The sequence below is a fragment of the Dermacentor albipictus genome, chromosome 6 (genome assembly GCF_038994185.2).
Source record: "Dermacentor albipictus isolate Rhodes 1998 colony chromosome 6, USDA_Dalb.pri_finalv2, whole genome shotgun sequence".
NCBI lineage: Eukaryota > Metazoa > Arthropoda > Arachnida > Ixodida > Ixodidae > Dermacentor > Dermacentor albipictus.
This window is the reverse complement of record NC_091826.1, coordinates 136,031,975-136,052,930: the sequence shown is the minus strand read 5'-3', so window position 1 is coordinate 136,052,930 and position 20,956 is coordinate 136,031,975. Positions and strand designations below refer to the sequence as shown.

General features: G+C 47.3%; 1 protein-coding gene across 6 annotated transcripts in view; it reads left to right on the top strand.

Moving 5' to 3' along the window:
* Window positions 1-20,956, top strand: part of LOC135902242 (DNA-binding protein P3A2-like) — a 206,152-nt gene that overhangs the window by 153,693 nt on the left and 31,503 nt on the right. For all 6 annotated transcript variants that reach the window (XM_065432218.1, XM_065432216.1, XM_065432217.1 and 3 more), the window contains one exon: window positions 12,652-12,807. In XM_065432218.1, the coding sequence (XP_065288290.1) occupies window positions 12,652-12,807 (156 nt within the window). The remainder of the gene's footprint in view (window positions 1-12,651; window positions 12,808-20,956) is intronic.

Genomic DNA, 20,956 nt, shown 5'->3' with positions numbered 1-20,956 from the left:
GCAATTGACACCATTCGACAAATGGTAAGCGCAATCATCATTAGCTAGACTTGGCACATGAGATATCGTTGCGACAAGTTCAGGGTGCGATCATTATACAGAAAAGAAGAAAAAACTGAATTTCGGCGACAAAATTCAGGGGTGCGATCATTACGCGAGTGCGATCATTGCGTGAGTGCGACCATTATGCGAGACCATTACGCATACCGCATACAGTGCAGCCGCGCGAGACGAAATGCCGGTTATAATGCAGCTTCCACAGGCAAATCACGCTGACAAGCGCGGTAGCGTGCTCGCTTCTGAACGAGGTGCTCCCGCCGATGGGAGAGGAGAGAAACGAGGGCAATGTGGACGAGGAGCATGAGACGCGGAGCAAATGAACGAACAAAAACAAAAGCTGCGTCGGCATGATGCGAGTGCATGGTGGTTGCCTAGGTTGATGGAGAAGCCTTTTGCTCGACTGCTTATGAATGGCGTGCTTTGCACTGAACGCAGTTTCAGTTTATGTGCACCCTTCACGATGTACGTCGTGAAATGCAGATATTGCGCCTGCGACGCTGTCAGTTTAAGCGGCATTCTGCAAATTTAGTTTGGAGCTATTAGGCTTTATGTGCACTGGTGAACTTCCACCGTTCATACCAGTGTGCACCCATACAAACTCGGTAGGCATTCGTAGTAGTTGCTGCTACTGATTGCCCAAGGAACCAAACACCGCTTCGTACGTGTTGCTTTCAGTTCATCCTGTGCGCATGATCGCATGCGTAGTCTCTTTGTAATCGTCTATGGGTATGAACATATCAAGGGCAAGCTTCCCGCGTCTGCATACCACTGGACACCCCTGCCGGCTAGGCCTAACCAGCGGGCCTTGTTGGCGACCACAGTTGGGGTTTGATGCCGAGTCAACGAAGTGCGTTGCAGTGGCTATATGGCACATGAAAAGTGGAGAAGCTACCTTGTCAACGAAAGTGAGGGCACGTGCAACACTCGAATGGCGGGAAATTGGTCTGCAGTCGTCATGTTTTCTTCGACACTGTTCAGTGGGAGAAATCAGATGATGAAAGACTGTACTGTGCCTGAAATTTCTGTCGTCGTTTTCTAAAAATTATTATTACTTTGTCTGCTTCATGCAAAGACTGTGGGTACTTGGACATTAACTTTTCAACGTTCGTAAATTTGACTGCATGCAAAGCTCGCGGTTTCAAGCTTCAATTCTCGGACACGTGCGGCTGGTCGGTCTGCATGGTTTGCTTATGTGCAGGCGTTGAAAATTGTTGTTTTGGTCATACTGTCTATAGTTTTGGTACCCATTGTAGTGCGGATATTCGCGACGACTTACGTTATAAGCAGTTGGTCTACACTATGTAAGGCAGGACCGATATATAACTACAACCGAAATGTTGGATGATGCACAGTGTGCCGCACAATCTTTAGGACATTGAATTGCGCAATGCTGCAGACATGGCAGCTGTAAACAAAGTTGCTGCCACATTGATTCAGCACCAAACCACAGCTATGGCTGCCGACTGCTGTGCAAGCAACACTGGTTAGGCCTAGCAGTTTAGGCTGTACAGCTGGGACACGAACTTGCCAATGGCTGGCGTAGTGGCTGGTGACAAGCCGCCACAGGGAACTCGCCAGCAGTATGCTCGTACCCATAGACATGCAGTGTCTCGCAGTATTGCCCAGAGGAGGGAAATCTGCTGCCACCGTCTTCTCTAGTTTGCTAATTGGCATTGTGCTGCCTTGGGAAAGGCAGGGAGATGGGTGTTTTGTCTAAAATGTGGGTTGGCCTAGAACATGGTACAGTTTACTGACCACCAGTGCAGAAGCAAGCGCTGACTAACAAGAACAGACAACAAGCTGTTGCAAAGTGAGCACAGGCCTTGTCGTCTGTTCTCCAACTTTAGCAGCCTGCTGGCACTTCTTGCATTTCATATAGTTGTACAGCCAAGCACAAGTACAGTAACACCTAGTTTATTCGACCCTCATTAATTCGGAAAATTGGATCATTCGGACTTGTCTTTCGGTCCCGGCAGGCATATGCTTTATTTCATGCAGTGGAACTATCCTTAATACGGATGTATTTGGCCACACATCAGCTAATTCGGACAACTCTCGAAGCTCAGTGAGTGCCGGTGCACAGCAAATATCTGACACCAAAGACCAAAAATGTCGTTAGTGAGCACCAAAGCAAAGCTGCAGAGTTTGCATTGCCATTGGCGAAAATCATACATGAATGACAGCGACAGCAGAATGCGTGGTGCCAATTCGTGCCTCTAAAGCCTTTGTTCTTGCGTTTACTGCTGCGCATAGCACTGCGTTGGCCGTGTGCCTTCATGATTGCACAGTTGCGCAGTCGTGTAGATAGTGGCCGCGGTTTTGTCCGCAGAAGTTGCGGCAAACGGTAGTTTGTTTTTAACAAGCTTTCCAGCTTGAAGAGCACTGGCTATATCGCAGTAGACAGCGACCAGCTCACTGATTAATAAATAATCGGGACATGCGCACGGTAGTAGAAAGCCTGTCTCGGATGAAGGCGGGCACCGTGGCTGCGCTGTGAAGAAAGTCGCAAGGCCTTGGTCGTTACAAATCAGCCGCGGGACGATGATCTGCACTGCTCTTGTGCAAATTAGAGAAAGGATTGGCTAATTCATTCAGTAAATAAAAGTGTGTTGACGTAATAAGCATTTGTTTATTGTTCTCTCGATACCCTCGATAATTCGACATTCGGTTAATTAGGACATTTCTTTTTGGTCCTATGAAATCTGAAATAACGAGGTTTCACTTTACTCGTGATTGAATAAGAAGTGTTTATGTGTAATATTTAGGAAAACAATGCTCTTTGCATGCTGTTTTAGTAGCGAATGAACGAGTGTTACAGGCGAAATAGTAATAGCCAGGTGCTTTCTCAAGGTGTCCCGGTTCCACGAGGACGACTCCCGTTTAAAGCCACTACGTGCTGGCATTCTCACATGTGCAACAGTAGTGCAGCGCCAGTCATCCTTTCAATAAGTGAAGCGCCAATAGTGAGGGCACACAAGAAGAAATACAGGCAGGACAAGGCGCTTGTCCTGTCTGTATTTCTTCTTGTGTGCCGTCACTATTGGCGCTTCACCTATTGAAAGCTATGCACCAACTAGCCCCACAACGTGTTTTACTGCCAGTCTTCCCCTCCTCTGGATAATGTGGTGAGAAACTCCATGCCTGTGGACGTCACTGGTGAGGAAGTGCGAGATTACACAAGTGGACTAGACAGAGGGCCGATGGCACTTAGCAAATGGAAAGGAAAGCTCTCCTCCATGGCACTTTCTGAACCTGCGTGCATTTGATGCACTCAAAACAATGCATGCATGTTTTCGCTTGCGGCCTGTCTCGGTTAGACCGCAGCCAACGTGGCGATCCCGTGTGGTCTCACTGATGGCACTTTTGCATGGCAACAACAGTGCAAAGGATGCGTTGTGTGCGACTTATTTCCCTGCTGCATTAGTGGCACGAAGCCGCCACCTTGCGGTCGGAATCTCCACAGCTCTTCCTGGCACGTTAGAGACATTATGCGTTTTTGTGTCGAACTTGACTGCATATTTCTTTTTTTTTTTCAGCAGTATTAGCGTGCCTGCTTATAATGAATATTGGAAGGCATTGCTGCATTGTATAGGACTTCATTTTGGCAAGGTCCAACTGCCTTGGGCAGTCTCATCTGCAGTGTAACCAATTGCCTGTGTGGTTAGCCGCACTGGCTTGAGGTATTTCAGTTTTGTTGCCATCCAGCACTTCGTTTGGCCATTCTTTCTTCTTCTTTTTGGTCCTGTGAAATCTGAACTGACGCAGTTTTACTGTACTGTCAAATATACACCATACACGGTAGAACCTCATTCATATGTTTTGGAAAAAAATTCAAAAAAGAGTGTACTAACTGGGAAAGTATACAATCTGAAGCAACGAAAAAATATGATATCTACATATTGCAAAGCGTCACGCGGATCGTTGCGGCACGAGACGTCGACATGCATCGGGCTGGTGAGGTTTGGCAGCCCGAGGCACATGTTGTTTTCCTATTGCGTGGTGTTTTAAGACGGCGACGGGAAGCCGAAACGAAATTGAGCTGGTGAGTAACGCCGAAAAACAGTTTCCCGAAAACATGGGAATCGGTAAAATATGAGCGTAACACTATTTGGTCATTTTCTGTGTTCTTGATCGCAAACTTTGACACCGGGAAAACGTACATAGCGGGAACGTACCGTATTTACTCGAATCTAGGCCGACCCCGATTCTAAGCCGACCCCCTAAAGTCCGAAGCCAACAAAAAAAATATATATATTACCTCGAATGTAGGCTGGACAAGAAAAGCGAGGACAGCGTTCACAAAATGCAAACAGCATTTATTGAACCTGAACGTGCAGAGCTTATTCAACGACGTTGTCGCTGCTAGACTCGTCGCTGTGTTCTCTGTCACTGTCACCTTCGAACAATGCACTATCTTCGGTACCATCAAGCACATTAGATATGCTGCACTTTTTAAAGGCGCGCACGATTAAAGTACCTGGGACGTCATCCCATGCTGCAGCTACCCAGCCCGCCAGCTGCGATAGCGATGCACGTTTGATGTGGCCCGTTGCCGTTAACATGTGGTCTTTGTCGGTCAACCAGTCCATGTAATATTTCTGTAGACGACAAGGAGCGAGTTCTTGTCAAAAGGGGTCCCGGACGCCGTCGCCACACAATCTTAACCCACTCTTCCACCATCACACCCGTCATCCACCCGTTCTCATTTGCCTGCACAATGACATTTCTTGGGAAAAAACGAGGAGAGGGGGTTAACCGAGGGTCCCGATTTTTATTATTATAAGATTTTATTATAAGAAGCCACGAGGTCTTAAATCTGGCAACAGTTTTGATCAGCATTTTTGATCGGCCAGCATGTGTGGGTTTATTGACCAGTTGCCTTCGCCCAAAAAAGATCACGTCCTCGTGACGCGTGCGGCAAGAAGGACGTTCCACGTCCGCCGCCAAGGTATGTGAGTGGTGGCGCTGGCTAACACTACCAGGGTTCTACTAGGACACATAAATGCCCAAGAAAGTGGATGGGAAAACAGTGCCGCAGTAGCTCAATTGGTAGAGCATCGCACGCGAAATGCGAAGGTTGTTGGTTCGGCCCCCACCTGCGGCAAGTTGTTTTTTCATCCACTTTGATTTCCATTAATAGGGAACTGGGAATTTTTTCGCATGTTTGCCCAAATGTCTAATCTACACTAAAGCAGTATTTTTTTTAGTGCACTGAAATTTTTTGCTCGACATGACATGCACGTGACTGTGCTTCATTTCATAGAGCCATGTAGATATTTCATTTCATATTCATTTTCATATTTCAACATTTCAATATGGTCTTTAAGTACAGCACAGCTTATGGATCACAGCAAAACAAACTGGATCAAAATCGGTCCAGGCATAGTTGTGCTGTTTCCCACAAGTGAGGTGACCGACAAAAAAGAAAATGCAATTGAGAAAATGGGCTGTAAAGTTTTAAAAGCATTGCAGATTTATTAGAAAGCACCAAGGGTGTAACATGTTGCATCATTGCTGTCGAGCTTCTTCTTACACATTTGCCTCTTTGTTTGGTGGACTTTGCATGCCTTCTTCAGACGTTCTTGATCCTTTTCTTGAGCCCTCTGGACAGCAAGGGCATTAGGATGTACACCCAAGGTGGCACACATTTCCAAGTAGGCTCTTTGGCTTCCTGAATTTTATTTCACAGCTGCTTCGTTTACTGCTGTCTCTACCTCAAAAAGCAAAGCCTTGCTGGTCCATCAAATTGAACTTCCGCTCAGTTACGGACTCTAGAAGGGAGTTGCGAACGCAGCATGCCTGCGCTTTTTCCATCACCGTTGACACGAAAAGCGGCTCGAGGTGCATCTGAATCGTGCGACGTTTGGGCGACGATTTGTCTGGTGAACCTTCAGTCATCACACTGTTGCTCTTCGACGGTTGGGGCTCGCTTACCGGCTGCGTGTCCGTGCCGCACGATGCATTGAAAACAGAGTACACTGTCTCTGCAGCGATGGTTACCTTCGACCTAAATAAAGGGAAAATCAGACATCCACCCGTTCGTAGCAATTGCTACAAAGGAAACCCATACGGGTTCTCGAAAGAAAAGCCTCATAGTTGAAGAAAAAAAAAAAAATACCTTCGACCTGCGTCGCCTTCAATGCTGCAATCTAGGCTGCTGACTCATGCGGCCGTACGCAAAGGTACGAGAGCCTCCGTTGAAACGTCTTCAGGTGGCTACGTTATCGGTGTCGATGACACAGGGCGATTGCCGGCTTCGCTGTTTGAGTCACACGGTGCAAGATAATGCGGCACGTTATCCGCATATTCAGTTGGGTGCTCCACTTCTCCTGTTGGCCTCCGCCGTAGGAGGCTCGTGCTTCCATTTTTCGTAGGCGTGCTTTTCGGACGAGTGACGATCCATCACTGACCTGGGAGCTTTCAGAAATCCGAATACTGCATGTCAAATGAAAACGTCGGTGTGGTTTACGAAGCAGACAACTTCAGTCCGCTGCGGTTGCCGGCTGGCCCACTGCTGCAGCATCAACCAGCGGGGAGACACCTTTCAGCACGGCAGCCAATCGGGGGCTACTGTTCATCGCAGGGCCCGTGTGTCCACCTTTAGCAGACACGTGCTTCTTTTGTGTTTGTGCCAAAAGATGAGATATGGCTCCGCAAACTGCGGTATGTTTACGCGATTTAAAGCTGTTTTCTTGCCCTGCGCACTGACAAATTAATTTTTTTCTGGAACTTTTAGTGCATTTTCAGCCAAACCATCTTGATACAATGTAGATTAGGCATTGCAGATACCAAAATGCGTTAGCGCCAAGAGTAGTTCTTTTGTTTTTTCGTGACTTTCGTGATCTGATCCCTGTGTCCCCCATTAACAAACTTTTCAGATTAACAAACTTTTCTGAAATCCCTTGCTGACTTGTTACGGTTTCAATGTAAAAATATATTAGTGCTACAAACTTCAGTATAGCAAACTTTTTTAACAATCATTATTCAGTTTCTGTGTCATGTTAACACCTCAGTACTGCAAATTAGCTAATATTCCGAAATCTTAGATTTCCGTGTATCCTTCGTGGCAGCCGATACAGTGGGCTAACAGATGACAGGACACAGAAGCCGCGGGCATGGGTTCAATGAACATGAGTCGGCGCCCAATGAAAACAATGCGAGGGAGAAGTTTCTTTCTTTCTTTCTTTTTAAATATTTTTTTTATTGCGAAAGCGACAACACATCTGATTTTGTCAGCACATGCGCCGCCTGGGCAAGTGTCACCTAGCAGCGGAGGCGCACTTGTTCCTTTTTTCGCCCTTCTTTCTGCAGCTGTGCTAGCTGTGTGCGCAAGGAAACATGATCTCAGTACTCGTGGAGATGCCACACAGTTGCACTTTTCACTTTCCGGGAGGTGTTGTTTACACGCACTTGCGCTTTGCAATACTTCTGGTGTCCGCCTCGAGTGGGACAGTTGCAGTGTCCACGGCAAGAAATGTGGAAAAACAAACAAGCAACAGCAAACGTTGCACCTTAGAGGCATCATGGCGCTCCCTCCCAAGGTTGAGGGTGGCGAGTGTAAGCCCAGTTGAGCGATTCACTGTCGTCCCGAGAGCGAACCCAATTTTCGGAAAGCAGGTGTGCCAGTCGCCGTGGATCTCCACGAATGCAACAAGCACGTGCGTGATGTTGTGGTTCACACATTCAGTGGCACACCATTGTATGCATTCACCCGTGTGTGGTACATTGTTGTTCTCCTGTGCTCAATGCAAAGAGCTGCACAAGAGTCCGCAAAAAGTTTGGCAGGGAAGCAGGATGCATTCCTGGCTATCAACTTCTCAGGATAGCCAAATCGTCTAAACACATTCGATCAGCTTCCCCACGATTACTCGTGCCTACAGCTTTCGTAAGGGGGACAGTTCCAGCCACTTGCTGACATAGTCTGTGACAAGGAGGAGGAATTGGGTCCCACTCAGTGTCGCAGGGTAAATTCTCACGACGTTACATGCCACAATTTTTCAAGGTGTTTGGCGGTTGGTCAGCCCGGGCGGTGGTCTACCACACGGCTTCATGCATTGGCAAGAGCAGGCTCCTTCTCTTGTAGGCGTAGTGCATTGCGCCCAGCTTCATTTTAGGCCAGGTAGCAGAGCTGCACAACTTACCATATTTACTCACATAGTGATTGCATTCTTTAAAAAATTGGTGCAAATTCAGGGGTACGATCATTACGTGGGTTAAATTTCCCGCAAAAACATTTTTTTCATCCCGCGTTTGCTGTGGGATGACAACAGGCCAACAAATAGGCGGCTGCCGCTGTAACAGTGCAGAACACCAACACAAAAATGACGGCTGGCAGAGCAAGCCAAACGTGTCGAAAGCGTTTCTTTTTCTTCTCGTGAGTACATTACCTGCATTGAAACAGTTTCTTCCGTATCAATAATCGATAATAATGTTACTATTGGCAAGTTTGCTGCAATAGCGTAGCCATGGCCGCTTTGAGGGGACCGAAACAGAGATGGGCGTGCTTAGCTGCCACGGACCCATGGCGAGCACACTGCGGAAACTGTGGCATTTGTCTTCACTACTATCTTAATACAGCACGCTTCTGCTATGGGTGGGCAAATATCATGGCTGTATTACAAGCGTCGGTGTATGAACAGGGTACGCTTCTAACGTATCAGAGTAAACGTGGCTACTATCGTTGCCACTCGCGATTTGTTGCATTCCCACGAGTGCAGAAAAGAAGAAACGAAAGGCGTCTTTTTTGTTGTTGTTGACCACATCCATTATAAAGCCTACAAGTAATAAAGCCAAGGTAAGTTTGGTTGTAGCTTCTTTTTCATGGAAGTACGGAACGTGATGAAAGGAGTGAAGTGGGGCATCTGCTTAAGAAGGTTCAGTGCATGCAGACCGCTTGGTATGTCTTGGAAGAGTCGTTTGCATAGCATTCGACAGATTGTAAGCGCGATCATCATTAGCTAGACTTGGCACATGACATATCGCTGGCGCAAGTTCGGGGTGCGATCATTAAACGGGAAAGGGAAAAAAAAATCAAATTTTGATGACAAAATTCAGGGGTGCAATCAGTACGTGAGTGCGATCATTATGCAAGTAAATACAGTATTTAGGTAAGTCTTGGGGGACACTCACATGCCCAGTAAGGCACATATTGTGAAAATAGCATAAAAGTGCTCCTCTCAGCATGCGTGGAATCACCATTTTGTTGGACTCGTGTGCATCCTTCTCTGCGCGAACATATCTCAGCAGGACGTCGTCAGAGCCTAGCGGGTAGGAATCCAACGGTCGCACAGCACTAACAGCTTCTTCTGTGCACTGCATACTTACAGCAAGACCGTCTGCATCCATGTATGGTGCGGCCGCGCTACCGGAGCTCACCGAATGCCTGCCTACAAAAGGGATTCTCCATCTGTGACCCTGACAGCTCCTTTCTGCTGAACGCGCTCCCCACTGAGCTGACACTCGAGAAGGTGGTTCGTCTGCCCTTCCTTTGGGACCGTCACTGTCGAGCATTGTAGCAGTTACTCTGCTCTTAAAGAGGCCAACTCTTTGAAGAGTCGGGGTGGGTATTGGGGGTGTGCAAATACTCGAATGTCACCCAATCGAATAATGCACATTCAAATGATTCGACTCACGAATCGAATGTCTGCTGTTTGATTTTTCGGATATCTGACACACGTGAGGGAGAGACCAGCACTGTGCCACGCATGACGTGCCCCGTCGAGCCCCTCGTGCTCGATGCTGCCCAAATGAGCATTTCACTTTGTTTCCAGTGCACAGCGAGAGCATAGCGTGCCCTGGCTGACATGGTAGCAGTCTTCGTCATTGTGTGTGCGATCACGTGCACAGCGCCCAAGCACCGCCACATCAGCTGGTGCCGCGTCTGTCAGTGCAAGGTTTGTTCTGGTCGACAGAACCAACCAAAATTAACATTACAGAGAGAATAGCAGCAAAAGCAGCGCATATTTCGTAATGTGCGAAGGTCGGCCCGATTAGCCCGCCGATAGCCATGCAGACCGTGTCGGATATGCGGCAATGAACTCCACACCGCTTCAAGAGCCATCAATCGAACTTTTCCCTGATGAGCCAACCCCACGAACATTTGGCCAGCAGCGAGTTTTCGTCGTGGCTATACTGCCTAGGCCATTGGGCCAAGTAGCGTTGCTTCATTTGGTGGCGGCGATTAAAGTTACAGTTCGGTGCGGAATCGACGCATATCTGTTTGGAGTAGTTGTGTGACATTCGTAAAGCCAACAAACTGCTTTGCAAACAAAAGCGAGTGCACAGATTGGCAGCAAAGTTATTTGTTTACTGCCACCATCTTTGCAACAGACCCTACAATGGCCTCTCGTTCTTGACGCCGTTCGTAGAAGCACATCGGTCTCTTTTTGTAGCTTCAAGTGATGCGTTACAATAATAGGTATATATTTACACGGCGGGCGCGAAAGGGTCACGACAACCCGCCGTTGTTGCTCAGTGGCTATGGTGTTGGGCTGCTGAGCACGAGGTTGCAGGATCAAATTCCGGCCACGGCGGCCACATTTCGATGGGGGCGAAATGCAAAAGCACCAGTGTATTTAACTTTAGGTGCACGTTAAAAGAACCCCAGGTGGTCGAAATCTCCGGAGTCCTCCACTACGGCGTGCCTCCTAATCAGAAAGCGGTTTTGGCACATAAAACCCCATAATATAATTAGAAAGGGTCACGACTCGGTTCCATTTTTTCGGAAGGCAGGTGAAAGAAGAAGAAGGAGGTGGGCAGTGGGGGAGCATACACAAATTCTCCGTTACCCTCCAGATTACGAATCTTTGACAGGTGGCAAATCACGCTGAACCTGAATGAAACAGCACGGACAGGACCTGCTCTTTACCATCAACGCCAGCTAGACATGGAGCAGTGATCGAATCACGTGATGCGCGGTCCTTTCGTCTGTCGCACAGATTGGCCTACCTTAAAGTTGGGTAGACGCTTCTGTCTTTCGGAAAAATAAGAACAGGAAAACGAAACTTTATATGCAATAAATACAAGATTGCTGGAAAAACACAGGTCCACTATTAGTCCACCAATTCATTAGTTTCGGAGCATTTGCGAATAAATGCAAGTGCTGCTCCCTAAAAACGCATGATGATGATGGTGATGGGTATGTCTCGCCATCTGTTGCCTAAATGCAACAGAGACTGCGAGTTGGCCATGGTGGCACGCAGTTTGAATGATTCATGGCGGACCGAATTAGCGCACAAATTACAACTGCTTCAATACATGGGACTCTGTGGAGATTTCCGAGGTGTGATTTAATTAGCTTTTTATGTATCTACTCTTTTATTCTTAGTATAAGTATTTATGAAAGCCATCTGTATTCGTGAATGAACAATGCATGTTTACCCATGGGAAATATTTTTTTGTCAGATTATGGCCACCCTGCAATAGAAAAAAACTTCGACCTTGGGGGGTGGCGAAAAAAAATTTACCCTCAAAGGGTTTATGTTGATAGGTGGTTCTGCTCTTCAACATGCAGCCTGATACGAGCTTGTGTTTTAAGGGCCAAGCATGCCAGGGCATACAAAAATGTAAAATTGCCTGCACGGTGCAATTGGATTCAGTATGAAACGCACATTTGCAACAGCCTATTGCCAGAGCCAGCTTAGCCAGCATCGTCAAGATAGCAACAGAGATAGTTATTGAGACCACTCTAGCGGAGAGTAGCGACAATGCACAACTTCCCATCATCAAGTACAAAATACCATTCAAGAGATAAGTTATTTTACATGCTGAGCTAGCAGCAACAAATTGCGCCACCTTTTTTTTCTTTTCTTTTTTTGCCTCTTTTGGAGAATTGCACGCGCTGCACATTGGCAGCTGTGACTGATGCCAAACGCAGAATGCACTGGTGTTGAACATCAGGGGTAAAGGAATTTATATCCTGTAAAGATGAAGTTCGCTATCTTCATCTTTTTCTTAATGCCAAAATCACAGGCTTGCTGCATATTTCTTGCTAAAAAATTAGGTACGCATTAGGTTTCTGTTTGTTTTAGGAACCTAAATGTCATTGCTACGTTAGTTTTCTACTTTGTACACATATAAAGTGGCTGCGCATTGAATTTGGGGGTGTGTTAAAATGAGAAAATGCTGCCAAACTGCATCAGCAGTCCATTTTCCATTTTTCTTTTTCTGCCTCTTGGTTAATTCGACCCCCTGGGTAATTTAATCAGTTTCGTTGATCTTGTCAGGGTCGAATTAAAGAAAATCGACTGTAGGAGGTTTGGTGTGCTGTTCTGTTGAGCCAGGTGTTGTGGCACAGTCTGACCAAGGCCCACCAACATTGCTGTCTGACTCGTTTGGCATTCCCAGTTTCTGCCTATGACGTGCTTCTCGGGAAACAGTGGCCAGTGAAGGAATGACGAGTGTTCGCAAGGATTATAGCCCAGGTGGCCTCACTCCAGCTTCTTTCATGGCTGAACTCGTGCTTCTTCATCGTGGTTATCCTTGGGTCATTTTGCAGTCAAGTCCTCATTTTGATGTTTGGCAGAGTAGCACGGAGCAACCACAGGCACTGTGGCAAAAATGTGCACTTATCCCAGCTGTGTTCTGTTGCAGACTCTGTACACCAGCCCACTTGCGCACTACACGCCCACGATGGTGCAGACCATCAACAACCCTGACGGCACGGTCTCCATCATCCACGTGGACCCTGGAAGTGCGCTGCTCACGCTTCCAGATGGCACGCAGGCGCAGGTCCGCACCGTGAGCACGGTGAGTGGCTGCTGAGCAGTGGGTGCACGCACACGAGGCCCTGTTGGGGCTGCCTGAGGGCCCAGGAGCTTCTCGGGGTGTGTTGGCATAGATGTCCATTCAAATGTAATCTGCCTTGTTAGTTGCCGCTTCCATAGAAAGCCTGGCTGAAGGTACTTTCTTTTTATCATACACAGTTGAAGCTGGATAAAGTATAGGGCATAACAAAGTAAAGCTAAAATGTTCATTGCCAACAGCAGTATGTAATGAAAATTCAATATACCAAAGGTATTTTTGTTGTATGCGACTCGTCATACCAAGATTCAACTGTACTATAAATTAGAATATCAGGGAAATAAAGGTTTCAATACAATCAAGAAACTTTCCAAAACAGTTGCCGAACATTTCAACCTGACAACTCGCAGCAACAACCTGACAACTCACCAATGCACTGCAATTCCCTGCTGCAGACTGTGATCGTATACACTTTCCGGCCGCTAGCTCCCATGCAAACAAGGCACCTGCCACATCAGCTTCACCACAATACTTGCCCACCTTCCTCACGTGAACACGCCAGTTTGCACTCAGTTTCTTATTCCGGTATAGTGAAACCTTATTAAACCTTAGTTGACCAGAGCTCAAAAAAATATGTACTCAATGGTAGTACAGTTGAACCCGGCTATATCGAACTCGCAAAAAAACGCCTATCAGTTCGATATAGAGCATAATTCGATATAAGCCTGCTAAATAATTGGATGTCATAAAAGCACATACCATTTATGAAATCACTTTATTGATGAAACTAGCTTCGTTTCGCACGAAATAGACCTGCATTTTCTTCTGCTTGGGCAATTTCGCTGCGTGCGAGGCACGCACTTCCCCACGTTGTCTAAGGAGTCGGAGCAGCTGAGGCCGCAACATTCCGCCTTCGCGCAGAAGCACCGGACTAGTGCGAGCGCACCAATCGCTTCGGAGGATGTGGGCCAAAGACGGTCGTTGCTTTCCTCGTTGTGCCCATTTTCACTTGTGCTCGGCACGATGCCGGCAATGTAGTCTTTGTTTCCGGGCTCTACTGTGGTCGCAACACCATCATTTGCGCTCACAAACTCGTCCACCGTTGATTTGTCAACAGCTACCGGAAATTCTGACACCTCGCTCCAAACTTCGGCAACAACGACAACGGCTTCATCGCATTAATCAGAATTTACGGTCATCACTGAGCACGCGGAAGTCGGTACGGCTTAAGCAATTTCGGATGAACCACTCGTACACGGCCGCGCGTACGCGTTGGGCGCCACAGGCACCGGGTCGTGAGTTCAGCCGCTTTAGCCCTAATCTCCCCCTTATTCTTCAAGATCGTGCTGAGAGTGCTCCTCGAAATCTTGCACGCTGCGGGGACATCCGACTTGTCACCGCGTTCGACCCGGTTTATGATTTCGAGCTTCACGATGAAAGGCGAATTCTGCCGCCTCATCACGCCAACACTGCGGGAGAACGCGCACACAATGAATCAGATAAGCAGCGAGACAACTAGCACTTTCGCCACCTTGCACGACGAGGGCACAAGAGCCTCTGATTGGCTGTCGGAGCAAGCGCTGCGGGCGGGCGGGCCAGGATCATTTTTTTGTAGGGTGGTGTCGGCGGCTCCGAGGTAGCGCAGTCACGTAGGGAGAGCGGTTGGATGGAGCCGCGCCGCCGGGTTTTCCCTTCACCGCGAGGGAAAGCCAACTTCCGGGGGCACTTTTCGCCGCTTGACGTTCGATATATAGGGAGTCGCTACTAGTTTTGTTCGATGTATGCGTAATTTTTGCTATATATACTCATTGTAACTATACCGTGTCCAGAAATTGTTCGATATATGGAATAATTCGATGTAAACGGGTTCGATATAGTCGGGTTCGACTGTACTGCTTAACCAGAATAGCATGAGATCATCCACTTACCTGTCAAAAGCGGAACTGAGAGAGAGTGTGACGAAACGGCAAGAACGTGCAGTATTTATTCACTTCGCATGGCAAACGTCCGTTATTTTCATTTGATGGCGCGGCAGCCTAGCAGCGACGACGGCAGCCTTAAGGGGGGACGTGGCTATCGCATCGTGAAAAATTGCCAAAAAATCAATTTTTTGAAAGTAACATTTTCAGTTTCTATAACCCTTTTTCTATCTGATACCCAAATACCATCACTGTAAACCACTTAGAAGTCCTCTAAAAAATTCATTTTATCAGTCAAGGTGGCTAAAAATCTCGCGGAAATCAAGAAAGAACAGCGTTTTTCAAGTCGCAATATCTCCGGAACGGCAGGACTGAGCGCCGCCGTCTTGGTCTCGTCGGAAAGCGCATTTCTCTTCATCTTCAAGTTTGCCACTTCAGCGATCTCCTCCATACAGAAAGAAGCGCACAAAAAGCAAATGATTGAAGGTCGTGCCAGAGTCTACGATTGGCCACGCCCGCCACGTTACTCCAGCGCAGTTCACCATTGGTCTGGCGCTTGCGTCGTCTGCTCGGCTCTTTGCACCTGGCAAGTCTGGACTTCTCCACTCGCCATAATCTCGCCGTGTCAAAGAGCGCTACGCGGACATCACAGTAGCGTGGCCGATCCCTACGCTTGTGGACGTTTCAGAATCGCGGCTAAGCATTCTGAGCATTGGCGACGCGGACTTCGCGACCAAGATTCACGCGCGAAATCCTCGGACATGCGACTAAGCCTTTCAGCACCCGGTGTTTTGGAATTCGTGATGAAGCACATCACGCACGCAATCCTTGGACACGCGGCAAAACATTTCGCGCATAGGGAGTCTCCGACTCGGTGATCATGCACATTGCGCGTGGACCTCTCGGACCCTCACCTAAGCATTTCGCGCATTGGCGCCTCCGACTGCGCGGATAAGCGCGTCGAGTGTAGACTGCTCAAGCCAACTACTAGGCATTTCGCGTGTCAGCACCTCGGTCTCACAACCAAGCATATTGCGCGTTCACTCTGTTATCATATTGTCACGATAGCTCATAACAATATCTATCATGCCACCCCTTCATAAAGAGAACCTCATCATGAGCTCTGTTCACTAAGCCCCTTGGGCTGGCACAGACACCTGGCTGCAGAAGTAATCGAGGCATCATACAAAAGTAAAATTCTGGAAAGCACCTAGCAGCTGCATATCTATCACTGGCTCTCTGATCTTAAGTTCTACAGCCATTGTCAAGTAAACATGCCTTAATTGGGAGGCTGCTGACATTCAGAGCCTTCATTCAGTAACATGGTCAATTCTACCAAAAAGAAAAAAGCCTCACTGATTGTACTGGAGATTGCTATCAATCAAGCAGCCTGCAGGTACAGGCTGCCTGAATGTACACTGGAACGGTATATTCATGCCTACAGGAGTTCTGCACCTCACTTGGTTTGAAACCTAGCCACCTTTGTAGAGCAGCAGCAGCAAAGAATACCCTATAAAAAGAAAAAAGGGGAAGGGGGGGGGGGGAAGCACACCAGACCAGAGGCCACACGTACAAGAAGCCCCGCATCACAAAACACCCCCAAAGACTACAAGTTTGGCGCCTTTTAGAGAACTGAAGAGAAGGTCAAACTTTGAGAGCCGTTTTCTCAAAACTGTTTTTCTGCCTTTCTGCTCAGTTTCTGGAGCTGATTTCTTCATTACCGTTTAACATATTTTGACTCCGTTCTTTTTTTTTCACATTCCTTGGGCTGCAGTGCAGGTCGTGACATTCTCGCTTTCTTATCTTGATCCTTTGTAAGTTTACAATATGAGTATTCGTCTACCCCAAAAGTGTGCTTGATGTGAAGGTAACATAAAATCTGGCACTCCAAAAATTTGTGTAGCGAAAAAAAAATATGCAAGAATGTCACGACCTTCAGCACGCATTTAGCTGTGCAGTCAATACTTAACAAGCCTTCTATCATGTTTTAAGTTCCCCAAGCTCTCCAGAAAGAAAGAGGGAGAAAACTTCTGCTCAATAAAATTGAATACAGTAAAAGCTCGTGAATTCGAACTTCAGTAATTCGAATTTCGGGATAGTTCGAACTGTACGATTTGGTCCGGCCAAGCTCCATAGAAGTCCATGTATAAAAAAGCCCGTTAATTCGGACGTGAGTTGGTTCTGCATGGTTAATTCGAACTACGCGCCGCCGCGCCTGGGCGGCGTGCCGCCTGGCACATGGCCAGAGCAGGCCTTGTCGCGAGGCTGCAGCGGCTGAGTTGCCTCCAAAATGGGGAGAGAAGGAAAAAGCGGGTAAAACCCACCCGGCGCAGAGGCTGGAGGGCAAGGGGTGACAGCTGTGGCAACAGCTACGCCCTCTCTCTACCTCCGAGAACTGCGGTTTCCGGTTTTGAGCCGCCGATCTCAGAGGCCTAAGAATCTTGTCGTATAGCTGCAGTTGTTAACCGATGGATGGCGCAACCAGCACAAAAAATACAGCGAATCCAGTACATCGCAGCGCCGCTAGCGCTCGAGAATTGAACGAATAGGAGGAGCCTTCGTCAACGTCTTTGTCCTGAACTCGCGGTGGTCTCGGCCGCTTTCGGCAGCCTCGAGTTTTCTGGTTTTCGGCGCGCTTACGACCTTTGTTGTGCGGATCGCTTGAAAAGTTAGGCCTCGGTGGTGTGCTTCGCCGTGCTGACGTGCGGTTTCAGAATGGCGTGCGCCCGCGGTAAATACTGCGCCAAAACACTGAAGGATAAATGCGACATCTTACGGGAAGTGGACGCTGGAGTCTTGTCGAAACAAGAAATCGCCAAGAAGCATGGGATACCGAAGAGCACGCTGTCCACTTATATAAAAAATAAGAGGGCGATTGAAGGCGCCTTAGAGGCAGAAGTTGCCAGGGAAAGGAAGAGGATGCGGCTGGCAAAGTACCCCGACCTTCCGTGAAAGGTACGACCTTGTGTTTCGTGCGGTGTCAGGGGAGATGAAGGCTGTTAACTTTGAAACATGTAAAAGTTGGCGCTCCAAGGTCCTACAAGGCTCTACGGATTTTTTCAAACATTAAATTGAACTGGCGCCATGCCCTGCTGCTTCCTGGTCGCGGTGTCCTGTTTTTCTTCATTGCTTTCGTTAGTTCGAACTTCGTTTAATTCGAACTGAGATGGCGTCCCCTTGCGGTTCGAATTAACGAGCTTTTACTGTAATATGTTCTCAAGATATCACTCTGAAACTTTTATGGAAGCATCAAGGAGACATTCTAAACATTTTGCCATTTTTCATCACAATCCATGAAGAAATAAGGAAGTTAATTTTCAAAGCCACGTCCCCCCTTAAACTTACTGAAGCTGCGAGCCAGCCCCCCTCTGCTCGGCGAACACTCGGTAGCGTTGCATACTGTCCATGCACAGGCACAGTAGCACTGCAGAATTCGCGGGGCGCCTTTTTCATTATGGGGTGCTGTTCTCGTCGCAACGATTGCATTCATGAGACTAACGTATTCGCCCGTGCTGTCACTTTCCATGTCATTCTCATCCCTGTCATTAGGCAACACTTCGGCAACAACAGAGGTAATGATGGCGAAAAGTCGAATCGCGTAGCAGTGCTGCCGAGCAACTTCTTCGCATTCCAAATGCCACACACTGTAGTCAACAGTAGATCCCTGTTACATGCCAGCGCTGAATTCTTATGCGGATATAAAACACATTATGTACAGTGTCTGCTAAGTTGGGGATTAGACTTTACTACTTTTAAAACGAAACTACTGTTTAAAGGGAGATGTGAGTCCTGAAAACTTTCTTTTTATTTTTTTGACATACGTTGTGTAAATTTTGTGTGGAAATATGTTGTAGAATGCTGATTTCAAATATGTGTTTAGATTTAAGATATCTCTCTTGGAAGAAAAGATATGACAGAATACAATACTCTTAATTAGGTCATTTCTTACGGACCTTATTAATAATTTCTCATTAAAATGAAGTGTTTTTAGGAATGTGTAGACATTTCCAAAGGCCCACTGCATATCCTAAAGCTAAGCAAATACCAATAAAGTAATTGTGATTATCATGAATAAATAGCAAAGTTCGAAAAAAAAGCGATGTGGCAGTAATTAGCCTACATTTGATCTAATTAATAATCCATCACATTTAAGAAAAAATGGAAAGCTTTAGAACATAGCCAAGATATTACTAAAGAAATGATACCCAGTTCACTGAAATCAGTTTATGTAAACATCATCAAAACTTTTGTAAGGCAAAAACACTTGACGAAAAAAAGAAAGCTGAGAAAATTTTATTTAAAGTTTTACTGCCACTAGCTCTTTTGTCTATTGAACAAATGGGAAACCTTTGGGAACTCTAACATGTTTTCCGGGTGTTGCTGAGCATAAGAACACCAAATTTACCAAAATCAATTCATGGAAACTTTATCAAACATTTCATAAGGCAAAGGCACTTGACGAAAAAAAACGCCCAGAAAGTCACGTTCAAGTTTTTGAATGCTCTCACCAGTTCACACAAGACCTGGGCAGTAGTCTTGTGTCCTGTCAGGCTTGTGCTTCTTGGCGATTCCCGTCTTCATCTTTTCAGTCTCTTCGTGACCCCTTTGTAAGACCTATAAAGCATCTGATTGTCCTTTTCAAGGCTCCTTCGAAGGAGGGAGCCGCCAGGGCTGTAGCCAAGCTGCACTGCAACCGCCTTGCTGGTTTGTGTCGTTCCCCAATTGTAGCGTGACACTGCTTCAGCAACACCCCTTTCCACAGCCAGCAATGAGTCGTGTCTGTTTTTGGAGCTTTGGGTCCAGACCACAGAGAATGGCATCTTGTGTCATGCCATCACTGCAGCGCTGTAAGAGGGCCTAGTCACCTAGCCTTGCAAAGACTGGCTCTAGTGCATTGCGAATAAACCTTGGAAGAGGGTCTTTATGCGGTGGTGACTCCTCTTGGTTGGCCAGGGCACGGTTGAAGAAGCACCAGGAGTACCAGAATCACCTTCAGGACGATGACTGTGATCAGGGGAGTCGCCCGTTGAAGTCATGTGCAACACAGTGTGGTCTGCACTGCTTTTGGCATTGCAGGAACGTCATGCCTGTGGCTCCTCAGAGCATACCCATATAATAGTTTATCTTTTTTTATTTTATCCTGGGCAAGTCTCCCCTTCCCACCAAGAGACTCTCCTTGGGCTTTTTTCTTCTCCACCAAGGTGCGAAGGGCTGTCCCCATTTGCTTATGGACATGGTTCAGACAGTATTTTTCTTTTTTTTTTTCAATGTCCAAGTATTCGTAGATGCTGTCTTGAGTCAGTGCATGAAAAGTGCGGCTATTGCCATCAGACAGAATCGTTGTGTAGCGCAGCCCATTTTTCTGCAGGGACTGCCTGAACAGGATCAGTGCTGCTTCCGTCTCCATCCGTCCAGCATTGCAGTCAATGTTTTTTTGACACTTGTGGGTCATAGCCCAGTCAACGTAGCCATCATCATCAGGGCCAGGTGCTCCTTCGCAGCCAGGGCAATACTGAGAAAGGACAACATGGTCCAGCACCAGGCCAGTGTAAAGGTCAATAATGCACCCCACAGCTATGTTAAATTTGTGGCCAGGGGTTTTCCAGGTGCCATCAAAAATGATGTCCACATTTCCTAAAGGGTTGAGGAAGTCCTTGTAGAGGATTCTGACTACTTCCACGCTTGCTGCCTCTCTGGCTGTAGCTACTGTCTGGCAAGCTCGCACCATGGTTTCCATGTGTCCCCTGAAGGTCTTGTGGGAGAGGTTCAGGGTGGCACAAAAGTCTGCGAGGGCAGTCACTCCTTTTCCTATGCTTTGTATGCCTTTCATTGCCCTGAGGTTGACCTCAAAGGGCATGATGTTTGATGCTCCGGTGACTCGTGGCGACGAAAAGTGCCGCTCCGCAAAATCGCAACTTGAGCACGTGAGCAGTAGCCTCACCGCTACGCCGTACTGTTTCTCATTGTACTTTTTGAGCTCAAGCGTAGCCATCCCACACTTGCTGCACATTGTGGACCCGAAAAGCGTATGCAAAACATTCATGTCCACAATGACGTACTCTGTGCCGCGATCGTCGTCGTCACTCACTGCGCCGATGTGAAGTTGCACACTTTTTTGTCAAGGAAGACTTCATGTTGTCTGCACGTTCTTCACACTCCGCACACTCAGCCTCCGTGTAAAATGACGTGTCGATGCACTGTGCACGCGAGCTTGGTCCAGCTGCGCCCACCAGCAA